The following is a 27,998-nucleotide window of genomic DNA, read 5'->3' as shown; positions in this document are numbered from 1 at the left end:
GGAGGAGAAGGAGGAGGAAGAGGCAGTAGCGGCCATGGCGGCGACGGCGGCCCTGGAGCGCTGGGTGTCCGGGCAGCTGCAGGAGCTGCTGGGCCTCAGCGCCCGCCATGTCCCCGCCTTCCTGGTGGCGCTGGCGCGGCGCAGCCGGAGCCTGGAGGAGCTGCTGGAGCGGCTGCGCGAGACCGAGGCCCTGCGCGTGGAGGAGCCGCGCGTGCGCGAGTTCGCGCGGGAGCTGTGGGACAAGGTGGGCGGGAAGCCGTGAGGGGACGGGGGGGGCGGGGCTTGAGCGCCAGGCGCGAAAAGGGGAGTGGGCGGGGCTTTCCCTGAGGGGGAGAGTAGGCGGAGCTTGCGTGAGGGGAGGTGGCTTTGTATGGAGATGGAGGCGTGGCTTAAGGTGTGGGCGTGGTTTTGTATCACCATATTTCGTGCTGAGGGCGTGGCTAATCGAGAAAGGGTGGAGCCTGGAGACAGGGTGTGGTCAGGAGGTGGCGTGGTTTATTCAGCTTTAAATATTGCATCACCAAAAGTGGGCGTGGTTTGCACACAGAGCAGCCAATCAGGCTGAGCTCTGGCTCGCAGCGGGCGTGACCCTTTTGAGTCTGGCCCAATGGGGTGTGGCCATTTAGGGTGTGGTCAAGTGGGTGTGGCCATTTAGGGTGTGGTTAAACAGGTGTGGCCAAGCAGGTGTGGTCTTTTGGGGTGTGGCTAAGTGGGTGTGGCCATTTTGGGTTGTAGCTAAGTGGGTGTGGCCAAGCAGATAAGACCATTTGGAGTGCGATTAAGTGGGCGTGGCCATGCTGGCTATAATTAAGTGGGCGTATCCAAGTGTGTGTGGTCATCTGGCCATGCCCACCCACCCTGGGCGTGTCCCTGGGCGTGTCCTGACCCCGCCCCTGCCCAGGTGCCCCGGGAAGCCCCCCGGGAGCCCCCCGGGCGCGCGGCCGAGCGGGCGGCGCTGGAGCTGCAGCGCCAGAACCGCGGCTACCGATTGGTGGAGAGCGACGAGGAGGAGGGGCCGGGCCCCGCCCACGACCACGCCCAGAATGAGCCACGCCCCCGACGGCGGCACCTGAGGCGACGTCACCGCTCCGAGTCCCCCCCCGAGGCGCCCCCGGCCGCGCCCTCGCCCCCGCCGTGAGTACAGGGGGGATTTTGGGGGGAAATCCCCAAATTTTGGGGGTCCCGTGGGGTCACTGCTGCCCTTGGGGGTCACCAGAAGTGACCTCCGGGTTTTGGGGTCACCACCCGGGCTCGGGGACTCCCTGGATTTCGGGGTTACCCCAGTTTTGGGGGTCCCTCCTTTCCCCTGGGGCTCCCCCTGATCCTTTGGGTGCTGGAATTTTGGGATTTCCCTTCTCAGAACCCCCAAAAACCCCTCAAATCACACAAAATTCGCCTTTTTTTGTGCTCGTGGGGGGATTTTGGGGTTCCCAGGTGGAATTTTGGGTGTCCTGAGTTGGTTTTTGAGGTTCCAGGTGGGATTTTGGGTGCCCTGAGTTGATTTTTGGGTATCCCAGGTGGGATTTTGGGTGTCCTGAGTTGATTTTGGTGTCCCAGATAGGATTTTGGGTGCCCCGAGTTGATTTTTGGGGTTCCCAGGTGGGATTTTGGGTGCCCTGAGTTGATTTTTGGGTATCCCAGGTGGGATTTTGGGGTCCCACTTGGGATTTTGGGTGCCCCGAGTTGGTTTTGGTGTCCCAGATGGGATTCTGGGTGTCCCGAGTTGATTTTTGGGGTTCCCAGATGGGTTTTTGGGTGCCTCGAGTTGATTTTTGGGGTTCCCAGATTGGATTTTGGGCACCTTGAGTTGATTTTTGGGGTTCCCAGGTGGGATTTTGGGTGTCCCGAGTTGATTTTTGGGTTCCCAGATGGGATTTTGGGTGTCCTGATTTGATTTTTGGGTATCCCAGGTGGGATTTTGGGTGTCCCAAATTGGTTTTGGGGCTCTCAGGTGGAATTTTGGGTGTTCCGAGTTGATTTTGGTGTCCCAGGTGGGATTTTGGGTGCCCTGAGTTGAAATTTGGGGTTTCCCAGGTGGGATTTTGGGTGTCTCAAGTTGGATTTTGGGGTTCCCAGATGGGATTTTGGGCGCCCCGAGTTGATTTTGGGAGTTCCAGGTGGCATTTTGGGTGTCCCGAGTTGATTTTTGGTGTCCCAGGTGGGATTTTGGGTGTTTCAAGTTGGTTTTTGGGGTTCCCAGGTGGGATTTTGGGGTCCCACTTGGGATTTTTTGGGGTTCCCGGGTGGAATTTTGGGTGCCTTGAGTTGATTTTGGGAGTCCCACGTGGAATTTTGGGTGACCCGAGTTGATTTTTGGTGTCCCAGGTGGGATTTTGGGCACCTCGAGTTGATTTTGGGGTTCCCAGGTGGGATTTTGGGTGCCCCGAGTTGATTTTGGGAGTTCCAGGTGGAATTTTGGGTGCCCTGAGTTGGTTTTGGGTATCCCAGGTGGGATTTTGTGGTTCCCAGGTGGGATTTTGGGTGCCCTGGGTTGATTTCGGTGTCCCAGATGGGATTTTGGGTGTCCCGAGTTAATTTTTGGTGTCCCCGATGGGATTTTAACCCTTTCTTTGCCCGTGGCTGGGTTTCCCCCGGTTTCCCCCGCTCCAGGGGGGGTTTTTGGGGTGCCCCGATAGGATTTTAACCCTTTCTTTGCCCGTGGCTGGGTTTCTCCTGCTGCCCAGGGGGGTTTTTGGGGTGCCCCGATGGGATTTTAACCCTTTCTTTGCCCCTGGCTGGGTTTCTCCTGCTGCCCGGGGGGGTTTTTGGGGTGCCCCGATGGGATTTTAACCCTTTCTTTGCCCGTGGCTGGGTTTCCCCCGCTCCCGGGGGGGTTTTTGGGGTGCCCCGATAGGATTTTAACCCTTTCTTTGCCCCTGGCTGGGTTTCCCCCACTCCCGGGGGGGTTTTTGGGGTGCCCCGATGGGATTTTAACCCTTTCTTTGCCCCTGGCTGGGTTTCTCCCGCTCCCGGGGGGTTTTTGGGGTGCCCCGATGGGATTTTAACCCTTTCTTTGCCCCTGGCTGGGTTTCCCCCGCTCCCGGGGGGGTTTTTGGGGTGCCCCGATGGGATTTTAACCCTTTCTTTGCCCCTGGCTGGGTTTCCCCCGCTGCTCGGGGGGGTTTTTGGGGTGCCCCAAGCCGTTTGTGCCCCGGCCCAGGCCCCCCGAGCCCCCCGAGGAGCCGGAGGAGGAGTGGGAGGCGTCGGAGCGGGAGCGGCTGCGGGACCTGCGCGAGCGCGACGCCTTCGCCGAGCGCCTGCGGCGGCGGGACCGGGACCGCGAGCGGGGGGCGCGGGGGGACTCCAAGGTGGGCCTGGAGGGGGTCCTGGGGGGTCCTGGGGGGGGGTTGGGGGGGTCTGAGGGGGATTTGGGGGGATCTGAGGGGGGTTTGGGGGGTTCTGGGGGGCTGGGGGGACTCCAAGGTGGGGTCTGGGAGGGTCCTGGGGGGTCCTGGGGGGTCCTGGGGGGGGGTTGGGGGGGTCTGAGGGGGATTTGGGGGGTCCTGGGGGCGCGGGGGGACTCCAAGGTAGGCCTGGGGGGGGTCCTGGGGGGTCCTGGGGGGGGGTTGGGGGGTCTGAGGGGGATTTGGGGGGGTCTTAGGGGGGTTTGAGGGGTCCTGGGGCACGGGGGGACTCCAAGGTGGGCTCTGGGAGGGTCCTGGGGGGATTTGGGGGGGATTTGGGGGGTCCTGGGGGTGTGGGGAGACTCCAAGGTGGGCTCTGGGGGGGGTCCTGGGGGGCTGAGGGGACTCCAAGGTGGGCTCTGGGGGGGTCCTGGGGGGTCCTGGGGGGTCCTGGGAGCGCGGGGGGACTCCAAGGTGGGGTCTGGGAGGGTCCTGGGGGGATTTGGGGGGGATTTGGGGGGTCCTGGGGGCGCGGGGGGACTCCAAGGTGGGGCTTGAGGGGGGTTTGGGGGGGTCTGAGGGGGATTTGGGGGAGGTTGAGGGGGATTTGGGGGGTCTGAGGGGGGTTTGGGTGAGGTTGAGGGGGATTTGGGGGGTCTGAGGGGGGTTTGGGTGAGGTTGAGGGGGGTTTGGGGGGTCTGAGGGGGATTTGGGGGGTTCTGGAGGAGTGGGGGGACTCCAGGGTGGTGTTTGAGGGAGGTTTGAGGGGGGTTTGGGGGGTCTGTGGGGGATTTGGGGGGTCCTGGAGGGCTGGGGGGATTACAAGGTGGGGTCTGGGGGGGGTTTGGGAGGTGGGGGGACTGCAAGGTGGGGTTTAGGGGGGATTGAGGGGGGTTTGGGGGTCCTTGGGGGTTTGAGGGGGATTTGGGGATCCTTGGGGGGGTTTAGGAGGGATTGAGGGGTTCTGGGGGGGATTTGGGGGTGCCCCCACTTTCTCACCCCCTTTTCCTTCTCCAGGCCTACGAAGAAGCCCAGAAACGGCTCAAAATGGCCGAGGAGGACCAGAAAGCCATGGTGAGAGCACGGCCAGACCCCAAATCCCAATTTCCCCTTTTTTGTCCCATTTCTCCCCAATCTCCCCAGATCCCCGAGCTGCGGAAGCGCTCCCGCCGCGAGTGCCTGCCCATTTCACCCCATTTCACCCCATTTTTCCCCATTTTAATGCCATTTTCCCCATTTTAATGCCGATTTTTCCCATTTCCCCCATTTTAATGCCATTTTCCCCCATTTTAATGCCATTTTCTCCCATTTTCCCCCATTTTAATGCCATTTTCTCCTATTTTCTCCCATTTTAATGCCATTTTCCCCCATTTCACCCCATTTTAATGCCATTTTTCCCCATTTCAATGCCATTTTCTCCCATTTCACCCCATTTTAATGCCGTTTTTTCCCATTTTTCCCCATTTTAATGCCCTTTTTTCCCATTTTTCCCCATTTTAATGCCGTTTTTTCCCATTTTCTCCCCGTTTCCCCAGATCCCCGAGCTGCAGAAGCGCTCCTGCCGCGAGTACCTGCCCATTTCACCCCATTTCACCCCATTTCACCCCATTTTTCCCCATTTTAATGCCCTTTTTTCCCATTTTTTCCCCGTTTTCCCCCAGATCCCCGAGCTGCGGAAGCGCTCCCGCCGCGAGTACCTGCCCATTTCACCCCATTTCACCCCATTTCACCCCATTTTAATGCCATTTTCCCCCATTCTAATGCCATTTTTCCCCATTTCAATGCCATTTTTTCACCTTTTTTCCATTTTTCCCCGTTTCTCCCCAGATCCCCGAGCTGCAGAAGCGCTCCCGCCGCGAGTACCTGCCCATTTCACCCCATTTTAATGCCATTTTCCCCCATTTTTCCCCATTTCACCCCATTTCAATGCCATTTTTTCACCTTTTTTCCCATTTTTTCCCCGTTTTCCCCCAGATCCCCGAGCTACGGAAGCGCTCCCGCCGCGAGTACCTGCCCATTTCTCCCCATTTTAATGCCATTTTTCCCCATTTTAATGCTGTTTTTCCATTATTTCCCATTTTCTCCCCATTCCCCAGATCCCCGAGCTGCGGAAGCGCTCCCAGCCGCAAGTACCTGCCCATTTCACCCCATTTTAATGTCATTTCACCCCATTTTAATGCCATTTTTCCCCATTTCAATGCCATTTCTCCCTGTTTTTCCCCATTTTAATGCCGTTTTTCCCCATTCTAATGCCATTTTTCCCCATTTTATTGCCATTTTCCCCCATTTTTCCCCATTTTAATGCCGTTTTTTCCCATTTCCCCAGATCCCCGAGCTGCGGAAGCGCTCCCGCCGCGAGTGCCTGCCCATTTCTCCCCATTTTAATGCCATTTTTCCCCATTTTAATGCCATTTTTTCCCCTTTTTTCCCATTTCTCCCCGTTTTCCCCCAGATCCCTGAGCTGCGGAAGCGCTCCCGCCGCGAGTACCTGCCCATTTCACCCCATTTCCCCCCATTTTTCCCCATTTTAATGCCGTTTTTCCCCGTTTTCCCCCAGATCCCCGAGCTGCGGAAGCGCTCCCGCCGCGAGTACCTGCCCATTTCACCCCATTGCACCCCATTTTAATGCCATTTCTCCCATTTTCCCCCGTTTTAATGCCATTTTCCCACATTTTAATGCCATTTCCCCCCATTTTAATGCCATTTTCCCCCATTTTCTCCCATTTTCCCCCATTTTAATGCCATTTTTCCCCATTTTAATGCCATTTTAATGCCGTTTTTTCCCATTTCCCCAGATCCCCGAGCTGCGGAAGCGCTCCCGCCGCGAGTACCTGGCCAAGCGGGAGCGGAGAGAAGCTGGAGGAGCTGGAGCAGGAGATCCAGGACGAGGAGCTGCTCTTCGGGGAGGAGGCGCTGACGGCGCCGGAGCGCCGCGAGCTGCGCTACAAACGGCGCCTGCGCGACCTGGCCCGCGACTACAAACGGGCCGGCGCCCGCGAGGAGCTGGAGAGGAGCAGCCGCTACCACATCCCCGAGGAGAGGAGGGACAAGGTGAGGGACACCTGGGAAATCCTGAAATTGGCACCTGGGAAACCCCAAAATCCCGAAATTCACACCTGGGAAACCCCAAAACCCAAAATTCACACGTGGGGAAACACGAAATTCATACCTGGGAAACCCCAAAACCCCAAAATTCACACCTGGGAAACCCCAAAATTCACACCTGGGGAGGAACAGCCGCTGCCACATTCCTGAGGAAACGAGGGATAAGGTGAGGGACACCTGGGGAAACACGAAATTCACACCTGGGAAATCCTGATATTCACACTTGGGGAGGGGCAGCCGCTACCACATACCTGAGGAAAGGAGGGACAAGGTGAGGGACACCTGGGGAAACCCAGAATTCACACCTGGGAAACCCCAAAATTCACACCTAGAGGGGCTCCTTGGGGAGCATTTGGCATTGGCCTGTGCAAATCTGGTTTGGAAGCTCCCAAATCCCCCCCAGACCCCATCCCTGACCACCCAAACCCCCTCCCCATGATCCCAAACCCCTTCCCCATGATCCCAAACCCCATCCCGGCCCCCCCAAACCCCCTCCCCATGATCCCAAACCCTTTCCCCACAATCCCAAACCCCTCCCCACGATCCCAAACCCCCTCCCCATGATCCCAAAGCCTTTGCTGACCCCCCAAACTCCCTCCCCACGATCCCAAACCCCCTCCCCACCGTCCCAAGCCCCCTCCCCACGATCCCAAACCCCCTCCCCATCCCCCCAAACCTCCTCCCTGCCCATCCAAACCCCTCCCCACAATCCCAAACCCCCTCCCCGCGATCCCAAACCCCTCGCTGCCCCCCCAAACCCCCTCCCCACCATCCAAACCCCCCCAAACCCCCTCCCCGTCCCCCCAAACCCCCTCCTCACCATCCCAAACCCCTCGCTGCCCCCCCAAACCCCCTCCCCACCGTCCCAAACCCCCCCCAAACCCCCCTCCCACCGTCCCAAACCTCTCCCCACGATCCCAAACTCCCCCAAACCCCCTCCCCATGATCCCAAACCCCATCCCTGCCCCCCAAACCCCCTCCCCACGATCCCAAACCCCCTCCCGACGATCCCAAACCCCATCCCTGCCCCCCCAAACCCCCTCCCCATCCCCCCAAACCTCCTCCCTGCCCATCCAAACCCGTCCCACAATCCCAAACCCCCTCCCCACGATCCCAAACCCCTCGCTGCCCCCCAAACCCCCTCCCCACCATCCCAAACCCCCCCAAATCCCCTCCCCATGATCCCAAACCCCCTCCCTGCCCCCCAAGCCCCTCGCTGACCCCCCAGATCCCCTCCCCATGATCCAAGCCCCCTCCCCACCATCCCAAACCCCTCCCCATGATCCCAAACCCCCACCCCACGATCTCAAAACACCATCCCTGCCCCCCCAAACCCCCTCCCCACGATCCCAAACCCCCCCAAACCCCCTCCCCACCATCCCAAACCCCCCCAAACCCCCTCCCCATGATCCCGAACCCCCTCCCCGTCCCCACCAAACCCCATCCCTGCCCCCCAAACCCCCTCCCCGTCCCCCAAACCCCATCCCTGCCCCCCCAAATCCCCTCCCCACGATCCCAAACCCCCTCCCCGCCCCCCAAACCCCCTCCCCATGATCCCAAACCCCTCCCCGTCCCCCCAAACCCCCTCCCTGACCCCCTGTCCCCCCGCAGCGGATCCCGGAGCGGGAGGAGGCGCAGGAGAGGCGCTGGCGCCGCGGACGAGCAGCGGCGCTGGGAGGAGCAGCTGCTGGGGGCGGCCGCGCTGCGCTTCGGGGCCCGCGACGCCGCCCGCGGCCGCCAGGGCGGCGACTACGAGCTGCTGCTGGAGGAGGAGGAGATGGTGCAGTTTCGTCAGTGCTGCCCAACTGGAGGGGACTGACCCCCAAAAGGTGGGTCTGGGGGGGATTTGGGGGGGATTTGGGATGGTTTAGGGGGGTTTGGATGGTCTGGGGGGTTTGGGGTCATGGAAGGGGTCTGGGGAGGATTCGGGCTGCTGCTGGAGGAGGAGGAGATGGTGCAGTTCGTCAGTGCCGCCCAGTTAGAGGGGACCGACCCCCAAAAGGTGGGTCTGGGGGGGTTTGGGGTCATGGGAAGGGGTTTGGGGGGGATTTGGGTTGGTTTGAGGGGGAATTGGGGTCATGGGAAGGGGTTTAGGGGGGATTTGGGCTGCTGCTGGAGGAGGAGGAGATGGTGCAGTTCGTCAGTGCTGCCCAACTGGAGGGGACTGACCCCCAAAAGGTGGGTCTGGGGGGGATCTGGGGTCATGGGAAGGGGTTTGGGGGGGTTTGGGGGGGATTCGAGCTGCTGCTGGAGGAGGAGGAGATGGTGCAGTTCGTCAGTGCCGCCCAGTTAGAGGGGACCGACCCCCAAAAGGTGGGTCTGGGGGGGTTTGGGGTCATGGGAAGGGGTTTGGGGGGGATTTGGGTTGGTTTGAGGGGGAATTGGGGTCATGGGAAGGGGTTTAGGGGGGATTCGGGCTGCTGCTGGAGGAGGAGGAGATGGTGCAGTTCGTCAGTGCTGCTCAACTGGAGGGGACTGACCCCCAAAAGGTGGGTCTGGGGGTTTGGGGGGGTTTGGGGCAGATTTGGGGGGGTTTGGGATGGTTTGTGGGGGATCTGGGGGGGATTCGAGCTGTTGCTGGAGGAGGAGGAGATGGTGCAGTTCGTCAGTGCCGCCCAGCTGGAGGGGACTGACCCCCAAAAGGTGGGTCTGGGGGGGATTGGGGATGGTTTGGGGTCATGGGAAGGGGTCTGGGGGGGATCTGGGGGGGATTCGAGCTGCTGCTGGAGGAGGAGGAGATGGTGCAGTTCGTCAGTGCCGCCCAGCTGGAGGGGACTGACCCCCAAAAGGTGGGTTTGGGGGGGATTTGGGGGGGTTTGGGATGGTTTGGGGGGGTTTAGGGGGGATTTGGGGTCATGGGAAGGGGTTTGGGGGGGATTTGGGATGGTTTGGGGGGGTTTGGGATGGTTTGGGGGGATTTGGGGTCATGGGAAGGGGTTTGGGGGGGATTTGGGATGGTTTGGGGGGGTTTGGGATGGTTTGGGGGGATTTGGGGTCATGGGAAGGGGTTTGGGGGGGATTTGGGATGGTTTGGGGGGGTTTGGGATGGTTTGGGGGGATTTGGGGTCATGGGAAGGGGTTTGGGGGGGATTTGGGATGGTTTGGGGGGGATTCGAGCTGCTGCTGGAGGAGGAGGAGATGGTGCAGTTCGTCAGTGCTGCTCAACTGGAGGGGACTGACCCCCAAAAGGTGGGTCTGGGGTCACGCGGGGGGTCCTGAGGGGGTTTGGGGTGAGTTTGGTGACACTAATGACACTGAGGGTGACACCAATGGCACTGAGGTGTCCCTGGTGTCCCCAGGATGTCCCCGAGGCCGTGCCCAAGGCCGAGCGCCGCCGGCAGTGGGGGGTTACTGGTGACACTGGGGTGAATGTGGTGACACTGAGGGTGACCCCAGTGACCCCAGTGACACGGAGGTGTCCCCAGGATGTCCCTGAGGCCGTCCCCGAGGCCGAGCGCCGCCGGCAGTGGGGACAGTGGGTGGTTACTGGTGACACTGGGGTGAATTTGCTGTGAGTTTGGTGACACTGAGGGTGACCCCAGTGACCCCAGTGACACTGAGGTGTCCCCAGGATGTCCCCGAGGCCGTGCCCGAGGCCGAGCGCCGCCGGCAGTGGGGACAGTGGGTGGTTACTGGTGACACTGGGGTGAATGTGGTGACACTGAGGGTGACCCCGATGTCCCCAAGGTGTCCCTGGTGTCCCCAGGATGTCCCCGAGGCCGTGCCCGAGGCCGAGCGCCGCCGGCAGTGGGGACAGTGGGGGGTTACTGGTGATTTTAGGGTGAATGTGGTGACACTGAGGGTGACACTGATGGCTCTAACGTGTCCCCAGGATGTCCCCGAGGCCGTGCCCGAGGCCGAGCGCCGCCGGCAGTCGCTGCAGGACGGCCGCCGGGCCCTGCCCATCTTCCCCTTCCGGGACGAGCTGGTGGCGGCCGTGGCGCAGCACCAGGTGCTGGTGATCGAGGGCGAGACGGGCTCGGGGAAAACCACCCAGATCCCCCAGTACCTGCACGAGGAGGTGTGCTGGGAGCACTGGGGGCACTGGGGGGGGAGTGGGGGGGACTGGGGGGGGAGTGGGAGGGAGTGGGAGGGAGTGGGGGGGGACTGGGAGGGACTTGGAGGGGATGGGGGGGACTGGGAGGGATTGGGAGGCGATTGGGAGGGACTAGGGGGGACTGGAAGGGGATTTGGGGGGGATTGGGAGGGACTGGGGGGCACTGGGAGGGACTGGGGGGGAGTGGGAGGGGCTGGGAGGGGATTTGGGGGGGATTGGGAGGGACTGGGGGGCACTGGGTGGGACTGGGGGGGATTGGGAGAGGACTGGGGGGGACTGGGAGGGACTGGGGGGGAGTGGGAGGGGCTAGGAGGGGATTGGGGGGGACTGGAAGGGGATTTGGGGGGGATTGGGAGGGACTGGGGGGCACTGGGGGGGATTGGGAAGGGACTGGGGGGCACTGGGTGGGACTGGGTGGGGAGTGGGGGGCACTGGGAGGAATTGGGAGGGGACTGGGAGGGACTGGGGGGGACTGGGAGGGATTGGGAAGGGACTGGGGGGCACTGGGGGGGACTGGGAGGGAATTGGGGGGGACTGGGGGTGATTGGGAGGGACTGGGTGGGACTGGGTGGGGAGTGGGAGGGACTGGGAGGGGATTGGGGGGGGACTGGGGGAGAATTGGGGGGGACTGGGAGGGACTGGGAGGAACTGGGAGGGGATTTGGGGGGGATTGAGAGGGGATTGCGGGGACTGGGAGGGACTGGGGGGGATTGGGAGAGGACTAGAGGGGACTGGGAGGGACTGGGAGGGGACTGGGAGGGGGTTGTGGGACACTGGGAGGGGGTTGGGGCTGATTGGAGAGGATTTGGGGTCCTGGGGGGATTTGGGGCTGCTCAGGTCTCGTTTTTGGGGTCAGCTCAGGTCTGGAGGGGGTGACTCGGGGGTCGGGGGTCTCTGTCACCCCCCTGTCACCCCCCCTGACCCCCCCTGTCCCCTCTGTCCCCAGGGCTACACGCGGGGGGGGCTGAAGATCGGGGTGACGCAGCCGCGGCGCGTGGCAGCCATGAGCGTGGCCGCCAGGGTGGCCGTGGAGATGGGGACAAAGCTGGGCAACGAGGTGACACGGGGACACTGGGGACACTGGGGACATGGGGGGACAGCGGGGACATTGGGGACAACAGGGACATTGGGGACACTGGGGACAAAGCTGGGCAACGAGGTGACACGGGGACACTGGGGACACTGGGGACATGGGGGGACAGCGGGGACATTGGGGACAACAGGGACATTGGGGACACTGGGGACATGGGGGGACAGCAGGGACATTGGGGACAACAGGGACATTGGGGACACTGGGGACAAAGCTGGGCAACGAGGTGACACGGGGACACTGGGGACATGGGGGGACATTGGGGACAAAGCTGGGCAACGAGGTGACACGGGGACACTGGGGACACTGGGGACACTGGGGACAAAGCTGGGCAACGAGGTGACACGGGGACACTGGGGACACTGGGGACATGGGGGGACAGCGGGGACATTGGGGACAACAGGGACATTGGGGACACTGGGGACAAAGCTGGGCAACGAGGTGACACGGGGACACTGGGGACACTGGGGACAAAGCTGGGCAACGAGGTGACACGGGGACACTGGGGACACTGGGGACATTGGGGACAAAGCTGGGCAACGAGGTGACAGTGGGGACACTGGGGACACTGGGGATGTGTGGGGACATGTGGGGACATTGGGGACAGCAGGGACATTGGGGACAGCGGGGACATTGGGGACAAAGCTGGGCAACGAGGTGACAGCGGGGACACTGGGGACGTGTGGGGACACTGGGGACGTGTGGGGACACTGGGGACACTGGGGACATTAGGGACACTGGGGACAGCAGGGACACGGGGGGACAAAGCTGGGCAACGAGGTGACAGCGGGGACACTGGGGACACTGGGGACACTGGGGACAGCAAGGACATGGGGGGACACTGGGGACAAAGCTGGGCAACGAGGTGACAGCGGGGACACTGGGGGACAATGGGGACACTGGGGACAGCGGGGACAGCAGGGACATTGGGGACAAAGCTGGGCAACGAGGTGACACTGGGGACACGGGGGACAGCAGGGACATGGGGGGACACTGGGGACAGCGGGGACACAGCGGGGACACTGGGGACAGCAGGGACATTGGGGACAAAGCTGGGCAACGAGGTGACAGCGGGGACATGGGGACACATCCCCACCTCCAACCACAACGTGCCCACCTTGGGGACACGTCCTGGGCATTTTGGGGACGCTCTGGTGACACAGCTGGGGGGGTTGGAGTGACCACTGGGGTGGCCGCAGTGACCCGGAGGTGACAGTGGGCCCAGGGAGGTGACAGTGACCCAGGGGGGTGACAGCAGCCCCGGGGGGATGGCAGTGACTGAGGGGGGTGACAGCAGCCCCAGGGGGGGTGACAGTGACCCAGGGGGGTGACAGCAGCCCCAGGGAGGTGACTGACCCAGGGGGGTGGCAGCAGCCCCAGGGAGGTGGCAGCAGCCCCAGGGGGTGACAGCTCCAGGGAGGTGACAGCAGCTCCAGGGAGGTGACAGCAGCTCCAGGGGGGTGGCAGTGACCCAGGGAGGTGACAGCAGTCCCGGGGGGTGGCAGCAGCCCCAGGGAAGGTGACAGCAGCCCCAGGGAGGTGACAGCAGCCCCAGGGGGGTGACAGCAGCCCCAGGGAGGTGGCAGCAGTCCCGGGGGGTGGCAGCAGCCCAGGGGGTGACAGGGCCGTGTCCCTTGTCCCCAAGGTGGGGTACAGCATCCGCTTTGAGGACTGCACGTCGGAGCGCACGGTGCTCAAGTACATGACGGACGGGATGCTGCTGAGGGAGTTCCTGACAGAGCCTGACCTGGCCTCCTACAGGTGACACGGGGACACTGGGGACACTGGGAACACCTGGGGACATTGGGGGCATTGGGGACACCTGGGGGACAGGGACAGCCTGGGGACACTGGGGACGGGATGCTGCTGAGGGAGTTCCTGACAGAGCCTGACCTGGCCTCCTACAGGTGACACGGGGACACTGGGGACATTGGGGGCATTGGGGACACTGGGGGCTTTGGGGACACTGGGGGCACTGGGGACACCTGGGCACACTGGGGACGGGATGCTGCTGAGGGAGTTCCTGACAGAGCCTGACCTGGCCTCCTACAGGTGACACGGGGACCCTGGGGACACTGGGGGCTTTGGGGACACCTGGGGACATTGGGGACACTGGGGACATTGGGGACACCTGGGGACATTGGAGACACCTGGGGGACAGGGACAGCCAGGGGACACTGGGGGCTTTGGGGACACTGGGGACATGTCCTTCTTCCTGTCCCTGTCCCTGTGGTTATCCCTGTGTCCCTGTCCCCATCCCTGTCTCCGTCCCTCTCCCTGTGTCCCCATCCCTGGCCCTGTCACTCTGTCCCTGTCCATCCCGATGTCCCCGTATCCATCCCCATGTCCCTGTACCCCTGTCCCTGTCCCCATTCCATCCCTGTGTCCCCATCCCCGTGTCCCCCGTCCCCATCCCCGTGTTCATCCCCATGTCCCTGTCCCCGTGTCCCTGTCCCTGTCCCTGTGTCCATCCCCATGTCCCTGTCCCTGTCCCCATGTCCATCCCCCTGTCCCTGTCCCCGTGTCCATCCCCCTGTCCCTGTCCCCGTGTCCATCCCCCGTCCCCATCCCCGTGTCCATCCCCCTGTCCCCGTCCCTGTGTCCATCCCCCTGTCCCCGTGTCCATCCCCCTGTCCCCGTCCCCGTGTCCATCCCCCTGTTCTCGTGTCCATCCCCCTGTCCCCATGTCCCTGTCCCCATCCCCATGTCCCATCCCCGTGTCCCTGTCCCTGTCCCCGTGTCCATCCCCATGTCCCCGTCCCCGTGTCCATCCCCCTGTCCCCGTGTCCATCCCCCCGTCCCCATGTCCCCGTGTCCATCCCCCTGTCCCTGTCCCCATGTCCACGCCCCTGTCCCTGTCCCCAGTGTGATCATGGTGGACGAGGCCCACGAGCGCACGCTGCACACGGACGTGCTCTTCGGCCTCATCAAGGACATCGCTCGCTTCCGGCCGCAGCTGAAGGTGCTGGTGGCCTCGGCCACGCTGGACACCGAGCGCTTCTCGGCCTTCTTCGACCACGCGCCCGTCTTCCGCATCCCGGGGCGGCGCTTCCCCGTCGACATCTACTACACCAAGGTGACACGGGGACATGGGGACACTGGGACATTGGGGACATTGGGGACATCAGGGACATCAGGGACATGGGGGACATTGGGGACATTAGGGACACCGGTCATCCCGGGGCGGCGCTTCCCCGTCGACATCTACTACACCAAGGTGACACGGGGACACTGGGACATCGGGGACATCGGGGACATCGGGGACATCAGGGACATCAGGGACATGGGGGACATTGGGGACATTGGGGACATTGGGGGTGTTGGGGACACGGGGACATCGGGGGTGTTGGGGACATTGGGGACATTGGGGACACCCGGGGCGGCGCTTCCCCGTCGACATCTACTACACCAAGGTGACACGGGGACACGGGAACATTGGGGACATCAGGGACATGGGGGGTATGGGGACATCGGGGACATTGGGGACATCAGTAATCCCGGGGCAGCGCTTCCCCGTCGGCATCTACTACACCAAGGTGACGCGGGGACACGGGGACACTAGGGACATTGGGGGTGTTGGGGACATTGGGGGTGTTGGGGACACTGGGGGTATTGGGGACATTGGGGACAATGAGAGCTTGGGGACACCGGTCATCCCGGGGCGGCGCTTCCCCGTCGACATCTACTACACCAAGGTGACATAGGGACATCGGGGACACTGGGGGTGTTGGGGACATTGGGGGTGTTGGGGACATTGTGGGCGTTCAGGGCATTGAGGACTTGGGGACATTGGGGACACCGGGGGCTGTGGGGTGGTAGACGTGTTTGGGGACACGAGGGGACACAGGAGAAGTGGGGGGTGGCTGGGGATCTCTGGGGACAGCTGGTGCTGATGTGCCCTATGTCCCCTGTGTCCCCTGATGTCCCCGTGTCCCCTGATGTCCCCGTGTCCCCTGTCCCCGCAGGCGCCCGAGGCCGATTACCTGGAGGCCTGCGTGGTGTCGGTGCTGCAGATCCACGTCACCCAACCCCCTGGGGACATCCTGGTCTTCCTCACCGGGCAGGTCAGTGTCACCTCAGTGTCACCTCAGTGTCACCTCAGTGTCCCCCTGCTGTCCCCATCCCCGCAGGTGTCCCCGTTCCCCTGAGAGCTCCCGTTCCCAACCCCAATTTCCTGCCACCACTCTTTGTCCCTCTGTGTCCCCTCATGTCCCCAGTCTCCCAAATCTCCCAAATGTCCCCAATCCCCTGGGAGTCCCTGATGCCCTCAGTGATGTCCCCAAAGTCCCCAGTGTCCCCAAATGCCAGGAGGAGATCGAGGCCTGCGTGGAGCTGCTGCAGGAGCGCTGCTGGTGCTGCCCCTGTCCCCAGTGTCCCCAATCTCCTGAATGTCCCCAATGTCCCCAACAATGTCCCCAATGCCAGGAGGAGATTGAGGCCTGTGTGGAGCTGCTGCAGGAGCGCTGCTGGTGCTGCCCCTGTCCCCAATGTCCCCAGTGTCCCCAGTGTCCCCAGTGTCCCCAGTGTCCCCAACAATGTCCCCAATGCCAGGAGGAGATCGAGGCCTGCGTGGAGCTGCTGCAGGAGCGCTGCTGGTGCTGCCCCTGTCCCCATGTCCCCAGTGCCCCCAATGTCCCCAATCCCCTGGGAGTCCCCAGTGTCCCCAATGACCCCAGTGTCCCCAGTGTCCCCAGTGTCCCCAACACTGTCCCCACACCCAGGAGGAGATCGAGGCCTGCATGGAGCTGCTGCAGGAGCGCTGCTGGTGCTGCCCCTGTCCCCAATGTCCCCAATGTCCCCAGTGTCCCCAATGACCCCAATGTCCCCAGTGTCCCCAATGTCCCCAGTGTCCCCAGTGTCTCCAATGACCCCAATGTCCCCAATCCCCTGGGAGTCCCCAGTGTCCCCAATGACCCCAGTGTCCCCAGTGTCCCCAATCCCCTGGGAGTCCCCAGTGTCCCCAGTGTCCCCAGTGTCCCCAGTGTCCCCAATGTCCCCAGTGTCCCCAATGTCCCCAGTGTCCCCAACAATGTCCCCAAACCCAGGAGGAGATCGAGGCCTGCGTGGAGCTGCTGCAGGAGCGCTGTCGCCGCCTGGGCTCGCGCCTGCCCGAGCTGCTGGTGCTGCCCATCTACGCCAACCTGCCCTCGGAGCTGCAGGCCCGCATCTTCCAGCCCACGCCCCCCGGCGCCAGGAAGGTCTGCTGGCCCTTTAAGGGAGGGGCGGGGCCTCGGCAGGGGGCGTGGTGTGATGGGAGAGGGGTGGGGTTTAAGGGAAAGGGGGTGGGGTTTCATTAACAGGGCCAGGAAGGTCTGCTGGCCCTTTAAGGGAGGGGCGGGGCCTCGGCAGGGGGCGTGGTTTGATGGGAGAGGGGTGGGGTTTAAGGGAAAGGGGGTGGGGTTTCATTAGCAGGGACAGGAACATTTGCTGGCCCTTTAAGGGAGGGGCGGGGCCTTGGCAGGGGGCGTGGGGTGAGGGGAGAGGGGTGGGGTTTAAGGGAAAGGGGGTGGGGTTTCATTAGCAGGGACAGGAACATCTGCTGGCCCTTTAAGGGAGGGGCGGGGCCTTGGCAGGGGGCGTGGGGTGATGAGAGAGGGGTGGGGTTTAAGGGAAAGGGGGTGGGGTGTAAGGGAAATGGGGTGGGGTTTCATTAGCAGGGCCAGGAATGTGTGCTGGCCCTTTAAGAGAGGGGGTGTGGCTTCAGTAAAGTGGGTGGTGCTTACTTGGGTGTGGTCAGAATATGTAGGACCTAAAGGGGTGTGGTTTTATTGGGTGTGGTCAGAGTGGGTGGGGCTTAATTGGGTGTGGCTGGGATGGGTGTGATCTAAACAGGGTGTGGCTCAATTGGGTGTGGTCAGAATGGGTGTGTTCTAAAGGGGTGTGGCTTCATTGGGCGTGACCCACAGCGTAGACTTTGATTGGATGGACCTCCAAGTGGGCAGGGCTTAACAGCACGTGCTTTAAACGGGGCGTGGCTTAGCCGGGTGTGTCCGGGCGGGGCGGGGCCTGCAAGGGCGTGTCCGGGGCGTGTCCCAGCGTGTCCCCGCCCCTGGCACAGGTGGTGGTGGCCACCAACATCGCCGAGACCTCGGTGACCATCGACGGCATCGTCTACGTGCTGGACCCCGGCTTCTGCAAGCAGAAGAGCTACAGCGCCCGCACCGGCATGGAGTCCCTGGTGGTGACCCCCTGCTCCAAGGTGGGTCACCTGCGTCACCTGTGTCACCTGGGTCACCTGTGACACCTGGGTCACCTTACTGTCACCTTATTGTCATCTACTGTCACCTACTGTAACACCCTGTGAGCCCCTGCCATTCCCCCGCACGGGCATGGAGTCCCTGGTGGTGACACCCTGCTCCAAGGTGGGTCACCTGCGTCACCTGTGACACCTTATTGTCACCTGGGTCACCTTATTGTCATCTATTGTCACCTTACTGCCATGTATTGTCACCTACTGTGAGCCCCTGTGAGCCCCTGTGAGCCCCTGCCATCCCCCTGCACGGGCATGGAGTCCCTGGTGGTGACCCCCTGCTCCAAGGTGGGTCACCTGTGTCACCTGCGTCACCTGGGTCACCTTATTGTCACCTGTGACACCTTACTGTCACCTTACTGCCATCTATTGTCACCTTACTGCCATCTATTGTCACCTACTGTGAGCCCCTGCCATCCCCCCCGCACGGGCATGGAGTCCCTGGTGGTGACCCCCTGCTCCAAGGTGGGTCACCTGCGTCACCTGGGTCACAGGTGTGTCCCAGGTGTGTCTCAGGTGTGTCCCAGGTGTGTCCCAGGTGTCCCAGGTGTGTCCCAGGTGTGTCCCAGGTGTCCCAGGTGTGTCCCCATGTCCCCAGGCCTCAGCCAACCAGCAGGCGGGCTGTGTGTCACAGGTGTCACAGTGTCCCAGGTGTGTCCCAGGTGTGTCCCAGGTGTGTCCCAGGTGTGTCCCAAGTGTCCCAGGTGTGTCCCAGGTGTGTCCCAGGTGTGTCCCAAGTGTCTCAGGTGTGTCTCAGGTGTGTCCCCGTGTCCCCAGGCCTCGGCCAACCAGCAGGCGGGCCGTGTGTCACAGTGACTCAGGTGTGTCCCAGGTGTCCCAGGTGTGTCCCAGGTGTGTCCCAGGTGTGTCCCAGGTGTGTCCCAGGTGTCACAGGTGTGTCCCAGGTGTGTCCCAGTGTCCCAGGTGTGTCCCAGGTGTGCCCAGGTGTGTCCCAGGTGTGTCCCAGGTGTGTCCCAGGTGTCACAGGTGTGTCCCAGGTGTGTCCCAGTGTCCCAGGTGTGTCCCAGGTGTGCCCAGGTGTGTCCCAGGTGTCCCAGGTGTGTCACAGGTGTGTCCCAGGTGTCCCAGGTGTCCCAGGTGTCCCTTTGCTGTCCCCAGGCCTCGGCCAACCAGCGGGCGGGCCGTGTGTCACTGGTGTCACAGTGTCCCAGGTGTGTCCCAGGTGTGTCCCAGGTATCTCAGGTGTGTCCCGTGTCCCCAGGCCTCGGCCAACCAGCGGGCGGGCCGCGCGGGCCGCGTGGCGCCCGGGAAGTGCTTCCGGCTGTACACGGCCTGGGCGTTCCAGCACGAGCTGGAGGAGACGGCGGTGCCCGAGATCCAGAGGGCCGACCTGGGAGCACTGGTGCTGCTGCTCAAGAGCCTGGGTGGGCACTGGGAGGGACTGGGAGGGACTGGGGGGCACTGGGAGGGGATTGGGACAGACCTGGGAGCACTGGTGCTGCTGCTCAAGAGCCTGGGTGGGCACTGGGGGCACTGGGGGGCACTGGGAGGGACTGGGAGGGACTGGGAATGGACAGGGAGGGGACTGGGGGGCACTGGGAGGGAATTGGGACAGACCTGGGAGCACTGGTGCTGCTGCTCAAGAGCCTGGGTGGGCACTGGGGGCACTGGGAGGGACTGGGAGGGACTGGGAATGGAGTTATGGGCACTGGGAGGGACTGGGAGGGGACTGGGGGGAACTGGGAGGGGATTGGGACAGACCTGGGAGCACTGGTGCTGCTGCTCAAGAGCCTGGGTGGGCACTGGGAGGGACTGGGGGGAACTGGGAGGGACTGGGAGGGACTGGGAGGGGACTGGGACAGACCTGGGAGCGCTGGTGCTGCTGCTCAAGAGCCTGGGTGGGCACTGGGAGGGACTGGGAGGGACTGGGAGGGGATTGGGACAGACCTGGGAGCACTGGTGCTGCTGCTCAAGAGCCTGGGTGGGCACTGGGGGCACTGGGGGGCACTGGGGGGAACTGGGAGGGGATTGGGACAGACCTGGGAGCACTGGTGCTGCTGCTCAAGAGCCTGGGTGGGCACTGGGAGGGACTGGGGGGCACTGGGAGGGACTGGGAATGGAGTTATGGGCACTGGGAGGGACTGGGAAGGGTTAAAGGGGGATCGGGACAGACCTGGGAGCGCTGGTGCTGCTGCTCAAGAGCCTGGGTGGGCACTGGGGGCACTGGGAGGGACTGGGGGGAACTGGGAGGGACTTGGGGGGACTGGGAGGGACTGGGAATGGAGTTATGGGCACTGGGAGGGACTGGGGACACCAGGGTGACACAGGGGGGTTGGGGACAGCCAGGTGACAGCGAGGTGACACAGGGTGACACTGAGGTGACACTGAGGTGACACAGGATGACACAGGGTGATGTGGGGGGGTCAGGGACAGCCAGGTGACACTGAGGTGACACAGGGTGACACAGGGTGACACTGGGTGACACAGGGTGGCACTGGGTGATGTGGGGGTGTCAGGGACAGCCAGGTGACACAGGGTGACACCGAGGTGACACCGAGGTGTCCCCAGGCATCAACGACCTGATCCACTTTGACTTCCTGGACCCTCCCCCCCACGAGACGCTGGTGCTGGCGCTGGAGCAGCTGTACGCACTGGGGGCGCTGAACCACCTGGGGGAGCTCACCACGGTACTGGGATGGACTGGGAGCACTGGGAGGGACTGGGAATGGGGAATGGACCACCTGGGGGAGCTCACCACGGTACTGGGAGGGACTGGGAGCACTGGGAGGGACTGGGAATGGGGAATGGACCACCTGGGGGAGCTCACCACGGTACTGGGAGGGACTGGGAGCACTGGGAGGGACTGGGAACGGGGAATGGGAACGGGGAATGGGGAATGAACCACCTGGGAGAGCACTGGGAGGGACTGGGAGGGACTGGGAATGGGGAATGGGAACGGGGAATGGGGAATGGACCACCTGGGGGAGCTCACCACGGTACTGGGAGCACTGGGAGGGACTGGGGGGGACTGGGAACAGGGAATGGACCACCTGGGAGAGCTCACCACGGTACTGGGACGGACTGGGAGCACTGGGAGGGACTGGGGGGGACTGGGAGGGACTGGGAACGGGGAATGGGAACGGGGAATGAACCACCTGGGGGAGCTCACCACGGTACTGGGATGGACTGGGAGGGACTGGGAGGGACTGGGAATGGGGAATGGACCACCTGGGAGAGCTCACCACGGTACTGGGAGCACTGGGAGGGACTGGGGGGGACTGGGGGGGACTGGGAGGGACTGGGGGGGACTGGGAACGGGGAATGGACCACCTGGGGGAGCTCACCACGGTAACTGGGAGCACTGGGAGGGACTGGGAGGGACTGGGAGGGACTGGGAACTGGGAATGGACCACCTGGGCGAGCTCACCACGGTAACTGGGAGGGACTGGGAGCACTGGGAGGGCCTGGGAGGGCCTGTGGGTGTCCCCGGGGGTGTCCCCAGGGGTGTCCCCGGGGTGTCCCAGGGGTGTCACCGCTGTCCCCTCTGTCCCCTCTGTCCCCTCTGTCCCTGTCCCAGCTGGGCCGGCGCATGGCGGAGCTGCCCGTGGAGCCCATGTTGGCCAAGATGATCCTGGCGAGCGAGCAGTGAGTGACAGACGCGTCCCCAAGCGTCCCCAGAGTGTCCCCAAGCATCCCCAGAGTGTCCCCAAGTGTCCCCAAGCATCCCCAGAGTGTCCCCAGAGTGTTCCCAAGTGTCCCCAGAGTGTCCCCAGTGTCCCATCTTCCCTGAGTGTCCCAGTGTCCCCCGAGTGTCCCCAATGTCCCCAATCAGGTATGGCTGTACCGAGGAGGTGCTGACGGTGGCTGCCATGTCCCCAATGTCCCCTCCATGTCCCCAATGTCCCCTCCATGTCCCCAATGTCTCAGTTATGGCTGTACCGAGGAGGCACTGACAGTGTCCCCAATGTCCCCAATGTCCCCTCAGTGTCCCCAATGTCCCCTCAGTGTCCCCAATGTCCCCAATCAGTTATGGCTGTACCAAGGAGGCACTGACAGTGTCCCCAATGTCCCCTCAGTGTCCCCAATGTCCCCAATCAGGTATGGCTGTACCGAGGAGGTGCTGACAGTGGCCGCCATGCTCTCAGTGAACAACGCCGTGTCCCCAATGTGCCCAATGTCCCCAGTGTCTCAGTTATGGCTGTATCGAGGAGGCGCTGACAGTGTCCCCAATGTCCCCAATGTCCCCTCAGTGTCCCCTCCATGTCCCCAATGTCCCCAATGTCCCCTCAATGTCCCCAATCAGGTACGGGTGCACGGAGGAGGTGCTGACGGTGGCCGCCATGCTCTCGGTGAACAACGCCGTGTCCCCAATGTCCCCTCAGTGTCCCCAATGTCTCAGTTATGGCTGTACAGAGGAGGTGCTGACAGTGTCCCCAGTGTCCCCTCAGTGTCCCCAATGTCCCCAGTGTCCCCTCAATGTCCCCAATCAGGTATGGCTGTACCGAGGAGGTGCTGACGGTGGCCGCCATGCTCTCGGTGAACAACGCCGTGTTCTACCGGCCCAAGGACAAGGTGCTGCACGCCGACAGCGCCCGCGTGGCCTTCAGCGTGCCCGGGGGCGACCACCTGGTGCTGCTCAACGTCTACAACCAGGTACGGGACAGCGGGGACACTGAGGGGACACTGGGGACACTGAGGGGACAGTGGGGGGATGGTGCTGCTCAACGTCTACAACCAGGTACGGGACAGTGGGGACACTGGGGGACACCGAGGGGACAGCGGGGACAGTGGGGGGACACTGGGGGGACAGCGGGGACAGGGAGAGGGACACTGAGGGGATGGCGCTGCTCAACGTCTACAACCAGGTACGGGACAGCGGGGACACTGAGGGGACACTGGGGGGACACTGAGGGGACAGCGGGGGGACAGTGGGGACAGCGGGGGACACTGAGGGGACAGTGGGGACACTGAGGGGACAGCGGGGGGATGGTGCTGCTCAACGTCTACAACCAGGTACGGGACAGCGGGGACACGGGGGGGACACCGAGGGGACACTGGGGGGGGACAGCGGGGGGACACTGAGGGGATGGTGCTGCTCAACGTCTACAACCAGGTACGGGACAGCGGGGACACTGAGGGGACACTGGGGGGACACTGAGGGGACAGCGGGGGGACAGTGGGGACAGCGGGGGACACTGAGGGGACAGTGGGGACACTGAGGGGACAGTGAGGACACCGGGGGACACTGAGGGGACAGTGGGGACACTGAGGGGACACTGAGGACACTGAGGGGACATTGGGGACAGCAGGAACACTGAGGGGACACTGAGGGGACAGTGGGGACACCGAGGGGACAGCGGGGACACTGAGGGGACACCGATGGGACACCAAGGGGACAGCGGGGACAGCAGGGGGAGTGAGGACATTGGGGACAGCGGGGACAGCAGGGGGAGTGAGGACATTGGGGACAGCGGGAACATGGGGGACATTGAGGGCACTGGGGACACCGAGGGGATATGGGGGGACATAGGGGACAGCAGGGGACGTGGGGACACTGGGGACATTGAGGACAGTGGGGGGTGTGGGCACACTGGGGACAGCAGGGGTTGGGGACACGGCAGTGTCCAGCCGTGGTACTGACCTTTGTGTCCCTCTGTCTGTCCTTGTCTGGCTGTCCTCGTCCCTCCTGTGCCAATGTCACCATGTGCCTCTGCCTCTGTGTCCTCAATGCTATCCCTCATGTCCCCTGCTATCCCTTGCTGTCCCCCTGTATGTCCCCCGTGTCCCCCTGCTGTCCCCGTGTCCCCTGCTATCCTTTGCTGTCCCTGCTGTCTCCCGTGTCCCCTGCTATCCCTGCTGTCCCCCTGTGTCCCCCCCATGTCCCCTGCTGTCTCCCGTGTCCCCTGCTGTCCCCCTGTGTCCCCTGCTATCCCTTGCTGTCCCTGCTGTCCCCCTGTGTCCCCTGCTGTCCCATGTCCCTGCTGTCCTCTGCTGTCCTCTGCTGTCCCCTGCTGTCCCTGCTATCCCCTACTGTCCCCTGCTGTCTCTCGTGTCCCCTGCTATCCCCTGCTGTCCCCCCATGTCCCCACTGTCCCCCATGTCCCCTGCTATCCTCTCCTGTCCCTGCTGTCCCCCCGCTGTCCCCGTGTCCCCCACTGTCCCCTGCTGTCCCCCCGTGTCCCCGCTGTCCCCTACTGTCCCCCACTGTCCCATGTCCCTGCTGTCCCTGTGTCCCCATTGTCCCCATGTCCCCCGCTGTCCCCATGTCCCCCCGTGTCCCCGTGTCCCCTGCTGTCCCCCGCTGTCCCCCCTGTCCCCGTGTCCCCCCGTGTCCCCGCAGTGGGTGGCCAGCGGTCACTCCCTGCAGTGGTGCTACGAGCACTTTGTCCAGGCGCGCTCCCTGCGCCGCGCGCGGGACGTGCGGGAGCAGCTGCAGGGGCTGATGGAGCGCGTGGAGATCGCCCCGTCCTCCTGCGGGGGCAACCTGGACCTGGTCCGCAAGGTGAGCCCCGAAACCGCCCCAAAACCACCCCAAAACAGCCCCAAAACCGCCCCAAAACCACCCCAAAACCGCCCCAAAACCACCCCAAAAATATCCACAAAATATCCCCCCAATCACACCTGAGCCCCGTCCTCCTGCGGGGACAACCTGGACCTGGTCCGCAAGGTGAGCCCCGAAACCGCCCCAAATATCCCCCAAAACCGCCCCAAAACCACCCCAAAAATATCCATAAAATATCCCCAAAATATCCCACCAATCACACCTGAGCCCCGTCCTCCTGCGGGGGCAACCTGGACCTGGTCCGCAAGGTGAGCCCCGAAACCGCCCCAAAAATCCCCCAAAACCGCCCCAAAACCACCCCAAAACCACCCCAAAAATATCCATAAAATATCCCCCAAAATCACACCTGAGCCCCGTCCTCCTGCGGGGGCAACCTGGACCTGGTCCGCAAGGTGAGCCCCGAAACCGCCCCAAAACCGCCCCAAAACCGCCCCAAAACCGCCCCAAAACAGCCCCAAAATATCCATAAAATATCCCCAAAACATCCCCCCAATCACACCTGAGCCCCGTCCTCCTGCGGGGGCAACCTGGACCTGGTCCGCAAGGTGAACCCCAAAACCGCCCCAAAACTGCCCCAGAACGGCCCCAAAACACCCCCAAAATATCCATAAAATATCCCAAAACATCCCGCCAATCACACCTTGGCCCCGTCCTCCTGCGGGGGCAACCTGGACCTGGTCCGCAAGGTGAGCCCCGAAACCGCCCCAAAACCACCCCAAAAATATCCATAAAATATCCCCAAAATATCCCCAAAATCACACCTGAGCCCCGTCCTCCTGCGGGGGCAACCTGGACCTGGTCCGCAAGGTGAACCCCAAAACCGCCCCAAAACTGCCCCAGAACGGCCCCAAAACACCCCCAAAATATCCATAAAATATCCCAAAATATCCCCCCAATCACACCTTGGCCCCGTCCTCCTGCGGGGGCAACCTGGACCTGGTCCGCAAGGTGAGCCCCGAAACCGCCCCAAATATCCCGCAAATATCCCCCAAAACGGCCCCAAAACGGCCCCAAAACCGCCCCAAAACAGCCCCAAAATGTCCTTAAAATATCTGTAAAATATCCCTGAATATCCACCAATCCCAGTCCCTCCCAGTTTGATCCCAGTCCATCCCAGTGCCCTCCCAGTCCATCCCAGTGCCCTCCCAGTCCATCCCAGTCCATCCCAGTGCCCTCCCAGTCCATCCCAGTGCCCTCCCAGTCCATCCCAGTGCCCTCCCAGTCCCTCCCAGTGTATCCCAGTGCCCTCCCAGTCCCTCCCAGTGACGGTGTCCCCTCGGTGTCCCCACAGGCCATCACAGCCGGGTTCTTTTACCACACGGCGCGCCTGGCACGGGGCGGGTACCGACCCCAGTGCCCTCCCAGTGTATCCCAGTGCCCTCCCAGTCCCTCCCAGTGTATCCCAGTGCCCTCCCAGTCCATCCCAGTGCCCTCCCAGTGTATCCCAGTCCATCCCAGTGCCCTCCCAGTCCCTCCCAGTCCCTCCCAGTGACGGTGTCCCCTCGGTGTCCCCGCAGGCCATCACAGCCGGGTTCTTTTACCACACGGCGCGCCTGGCGCGGGGCGGGTACCGCACGGTCAAGCACCAGCAGCCCGTGTTCATCCACCCCAACAGCGCCCTGTTCGCCCTGCAGCCCCGCTGGGTGCTCTACCACGAGCTGGTGTGCACCTCCAAGGAGTTCATGAGACAGGTGGGGACACCTTGGGGACATGGGGACACCCTGGGGACACCTTGGGGACAGCTGGGGACAGCTGCGGACAGCTGGGGAACATGGCAGGGACGGGGGGACACTGGGCAGTGCGGGTATGGGGACACACTCTGTGCTCTACCACGAGCTGGTGTGCACCTCCAAGGAGTTCATGAGACAGGTGGGGACACCTTGGGGACATGGGGACACCCTGGGGACACCTTGGGGACAGCTGGGGACAGCTGGGGACAGCTGGGGAACATGGCAGGGACGGGGGGACACTGGGCAGTGCGGGTATGGGGACACGCTGGGTGCTGCACCACGAGCTGGTGTGCACCTCCAAGGAGTTCATGAGACAGGTGGGGACACCTTGGGGACATGGGGACACCTTGGGGACAGCTGGGGAACATGGCAGGGACAGGGGGACACAGGGCAGTGCGGGTATGGGGACACAAGGAACACGCTGGGTGCTGCACCACGAGCTGGTGTGCACCTCCAAGGAGTTCATGAGACAGGTGGGGACACCTTGGGGACATGGGGACACCCTGGGGACAGCTGGGGACACCCTGGGGACACTGTGGGGTCATGGGGACACAGGGCAGTGCGGGTATGGGGACACACGGGACACGCTGGGTGCTGTACCACGAGCCGGTGTGCACCTCCAAGGAGGTCATGAGACAGGTGGGGGATGTGGGGACACCTTGGGGACAGCTGGGGACACCTTGGGGACAGCTGGGGACACCTTGGGGACACCTTGGGGACACTGGGCAGGGACGTGGCAGTGACACAGTGCGGGTATGGGGACACAAGGGACACGCTGGGCGCTGCCCCTCCGAGGGGACAGAGCAGTGACCCCGGGCCATCACCGCCATCCCTTCGTGCCCTCGGGTGTCTGGAGGGATCGCCCCAGGTGTGACAGGTGTGTCACAGGTGTGTCACAGGTGTGTCCCAGGTGTGACAGGTGTGTCCCAGGTGTGACAGGTGTGTGACAGATGTCACAGGTGTCCCCAGGTGTGTCACAGGTGTGTGACAGGTGTGTCCCAGGTGTGTCACAGGTGTGTGTCACAGGTGTGTGTCACAGGTGTGTGACAGGTGTGTCCCAGGTGTCACAGGTGTGTGACAGGTGTGTGTCCCAGATGTGTGTCCCAGGTGTGTGACAGGTGTGTTCCAGGTGTGACAGGTGTGTCCCTCATCCCCAGGTGATCGAGATTGACAGCACCTGGCTGCTGGAGGTGGCCCTGGCTGTCCCTAGGGTGTGACAGGTGTGTGACAGGTGTGTCCCAGGTGTGTGACAGGCGTGTCCCTCGTCCCCAGGTGATCGAGATCGACAGCGCCTGGCTGCTGGAGGTGGCCCTGGCTGTCCCTAGGGGTGTCCCCAGCTGTCCCTAGGGTGTCACAGGTGTCCCCAGGTGTGTGTCAGGTGTGACAGGTGTGTGTCAGGTGTGTGACAGGCGTGTCCCTTGTCCCCAGGTGATCGAGATCGACAGCGCCTGGCTGCTGGAGGTGGCCCTGGCTGTCCCTAGTGGTGTCCCCAGCTGTCCCTAGGGGTGTCCCAGGTGTGTGTCAGGTGTGTGACAGGCGTGTCCCTCGTCCCCAGGTGATCGAGATCGACAGCGCCTGGCTGCTGGAGGTGGCCCTGGCTGTCCCTAGGGGTGTCCCCAGCTGTCCCTAGGGTGTCACAGGTGTCCCCAGGTGTGTGTCAGGTGTGTCAGGTGTGTGACAGGCGTGTCCCTCGTCCCCAGGTGATCGAGATCGACAGCGCCTGGCTGCTGGAGGTGGCCCCCCACTATTACCAGGCCAAGGAGCTCGAGGACGGCAGCGGCCGCAAAATGCCCAAAAAAGCCGGAAAATCGCGGGAGGAGCTGGGCTGAGCCCGAGGGGACACCTGGGGACACCTGGGGACACCTGGGGACACTTGGGGACACCTGGGCACAGCCCAAT

General features: G+C 63.0%; 1 protein-coding gene across 1 annotated transcript; it reads left to right on the top strand.

Annotated features, from left to right (window-relative positions):
* The first annotated feature begins 11 nt into the window (after nucleotides 1–11).
* Nucleotides 12–27,931, top strand: DHX16 (DEAH-box helicase 16). Its single transcript, XM_084224510.1, is given in 23 exon segments — nucleotides 12–244; nucleotides 902–1,134; nucleotides 3,161–3,308; nucleotides 4,362–4,418; nucleotides 6,140–6,193; nucleotides 6,195–6,395; nucleotides 8,061–8,105; nucleotides 8,107–8,235; nucleotides 8,237–8,278; nucleotides 10,282–10,470; nucleotides 11,453–11,563; nucleotides 13,242–13,357; nucleotides 14,462–14,672; nucleotides 15,562–15,660; nucleotides 16,642–16,794; nucleotides 17,655–17,795; nucleotides 19,069–19,231; nucleotides 20,376–20,494; nucleotides 21,385–21,452; nucleotides 22,298–22,460; nucleotides 24,148–24,309; nucleotides 25,887–26,060; nucleotides 27,800–27,931. Coding segments are annotated over 23 exon segments (3,117 nt in total). The 5' UTR covers nucleotides 12–34; the 3' UTR covers nucleotides 27,929–27,931.
* Nucleotides 27,932–27,998: the final 67 nt, after the last annotated feature.

This window comes from Fringilla coelebs (assembly GCF_963513975.1).
Source record: "Fringilla coelebs genome assembly, chromosome: 39".
Taxonomy (NCBI): domain Eukaryota; kingdom Metazoa; phylum Chordata; class Aves; order Passeriformes; family Fringillidae; genus Fringilla; species Fringilla coelebs.
This window is presented reverse-complemented; position numbering and strand designations above follow the sequence as displayed.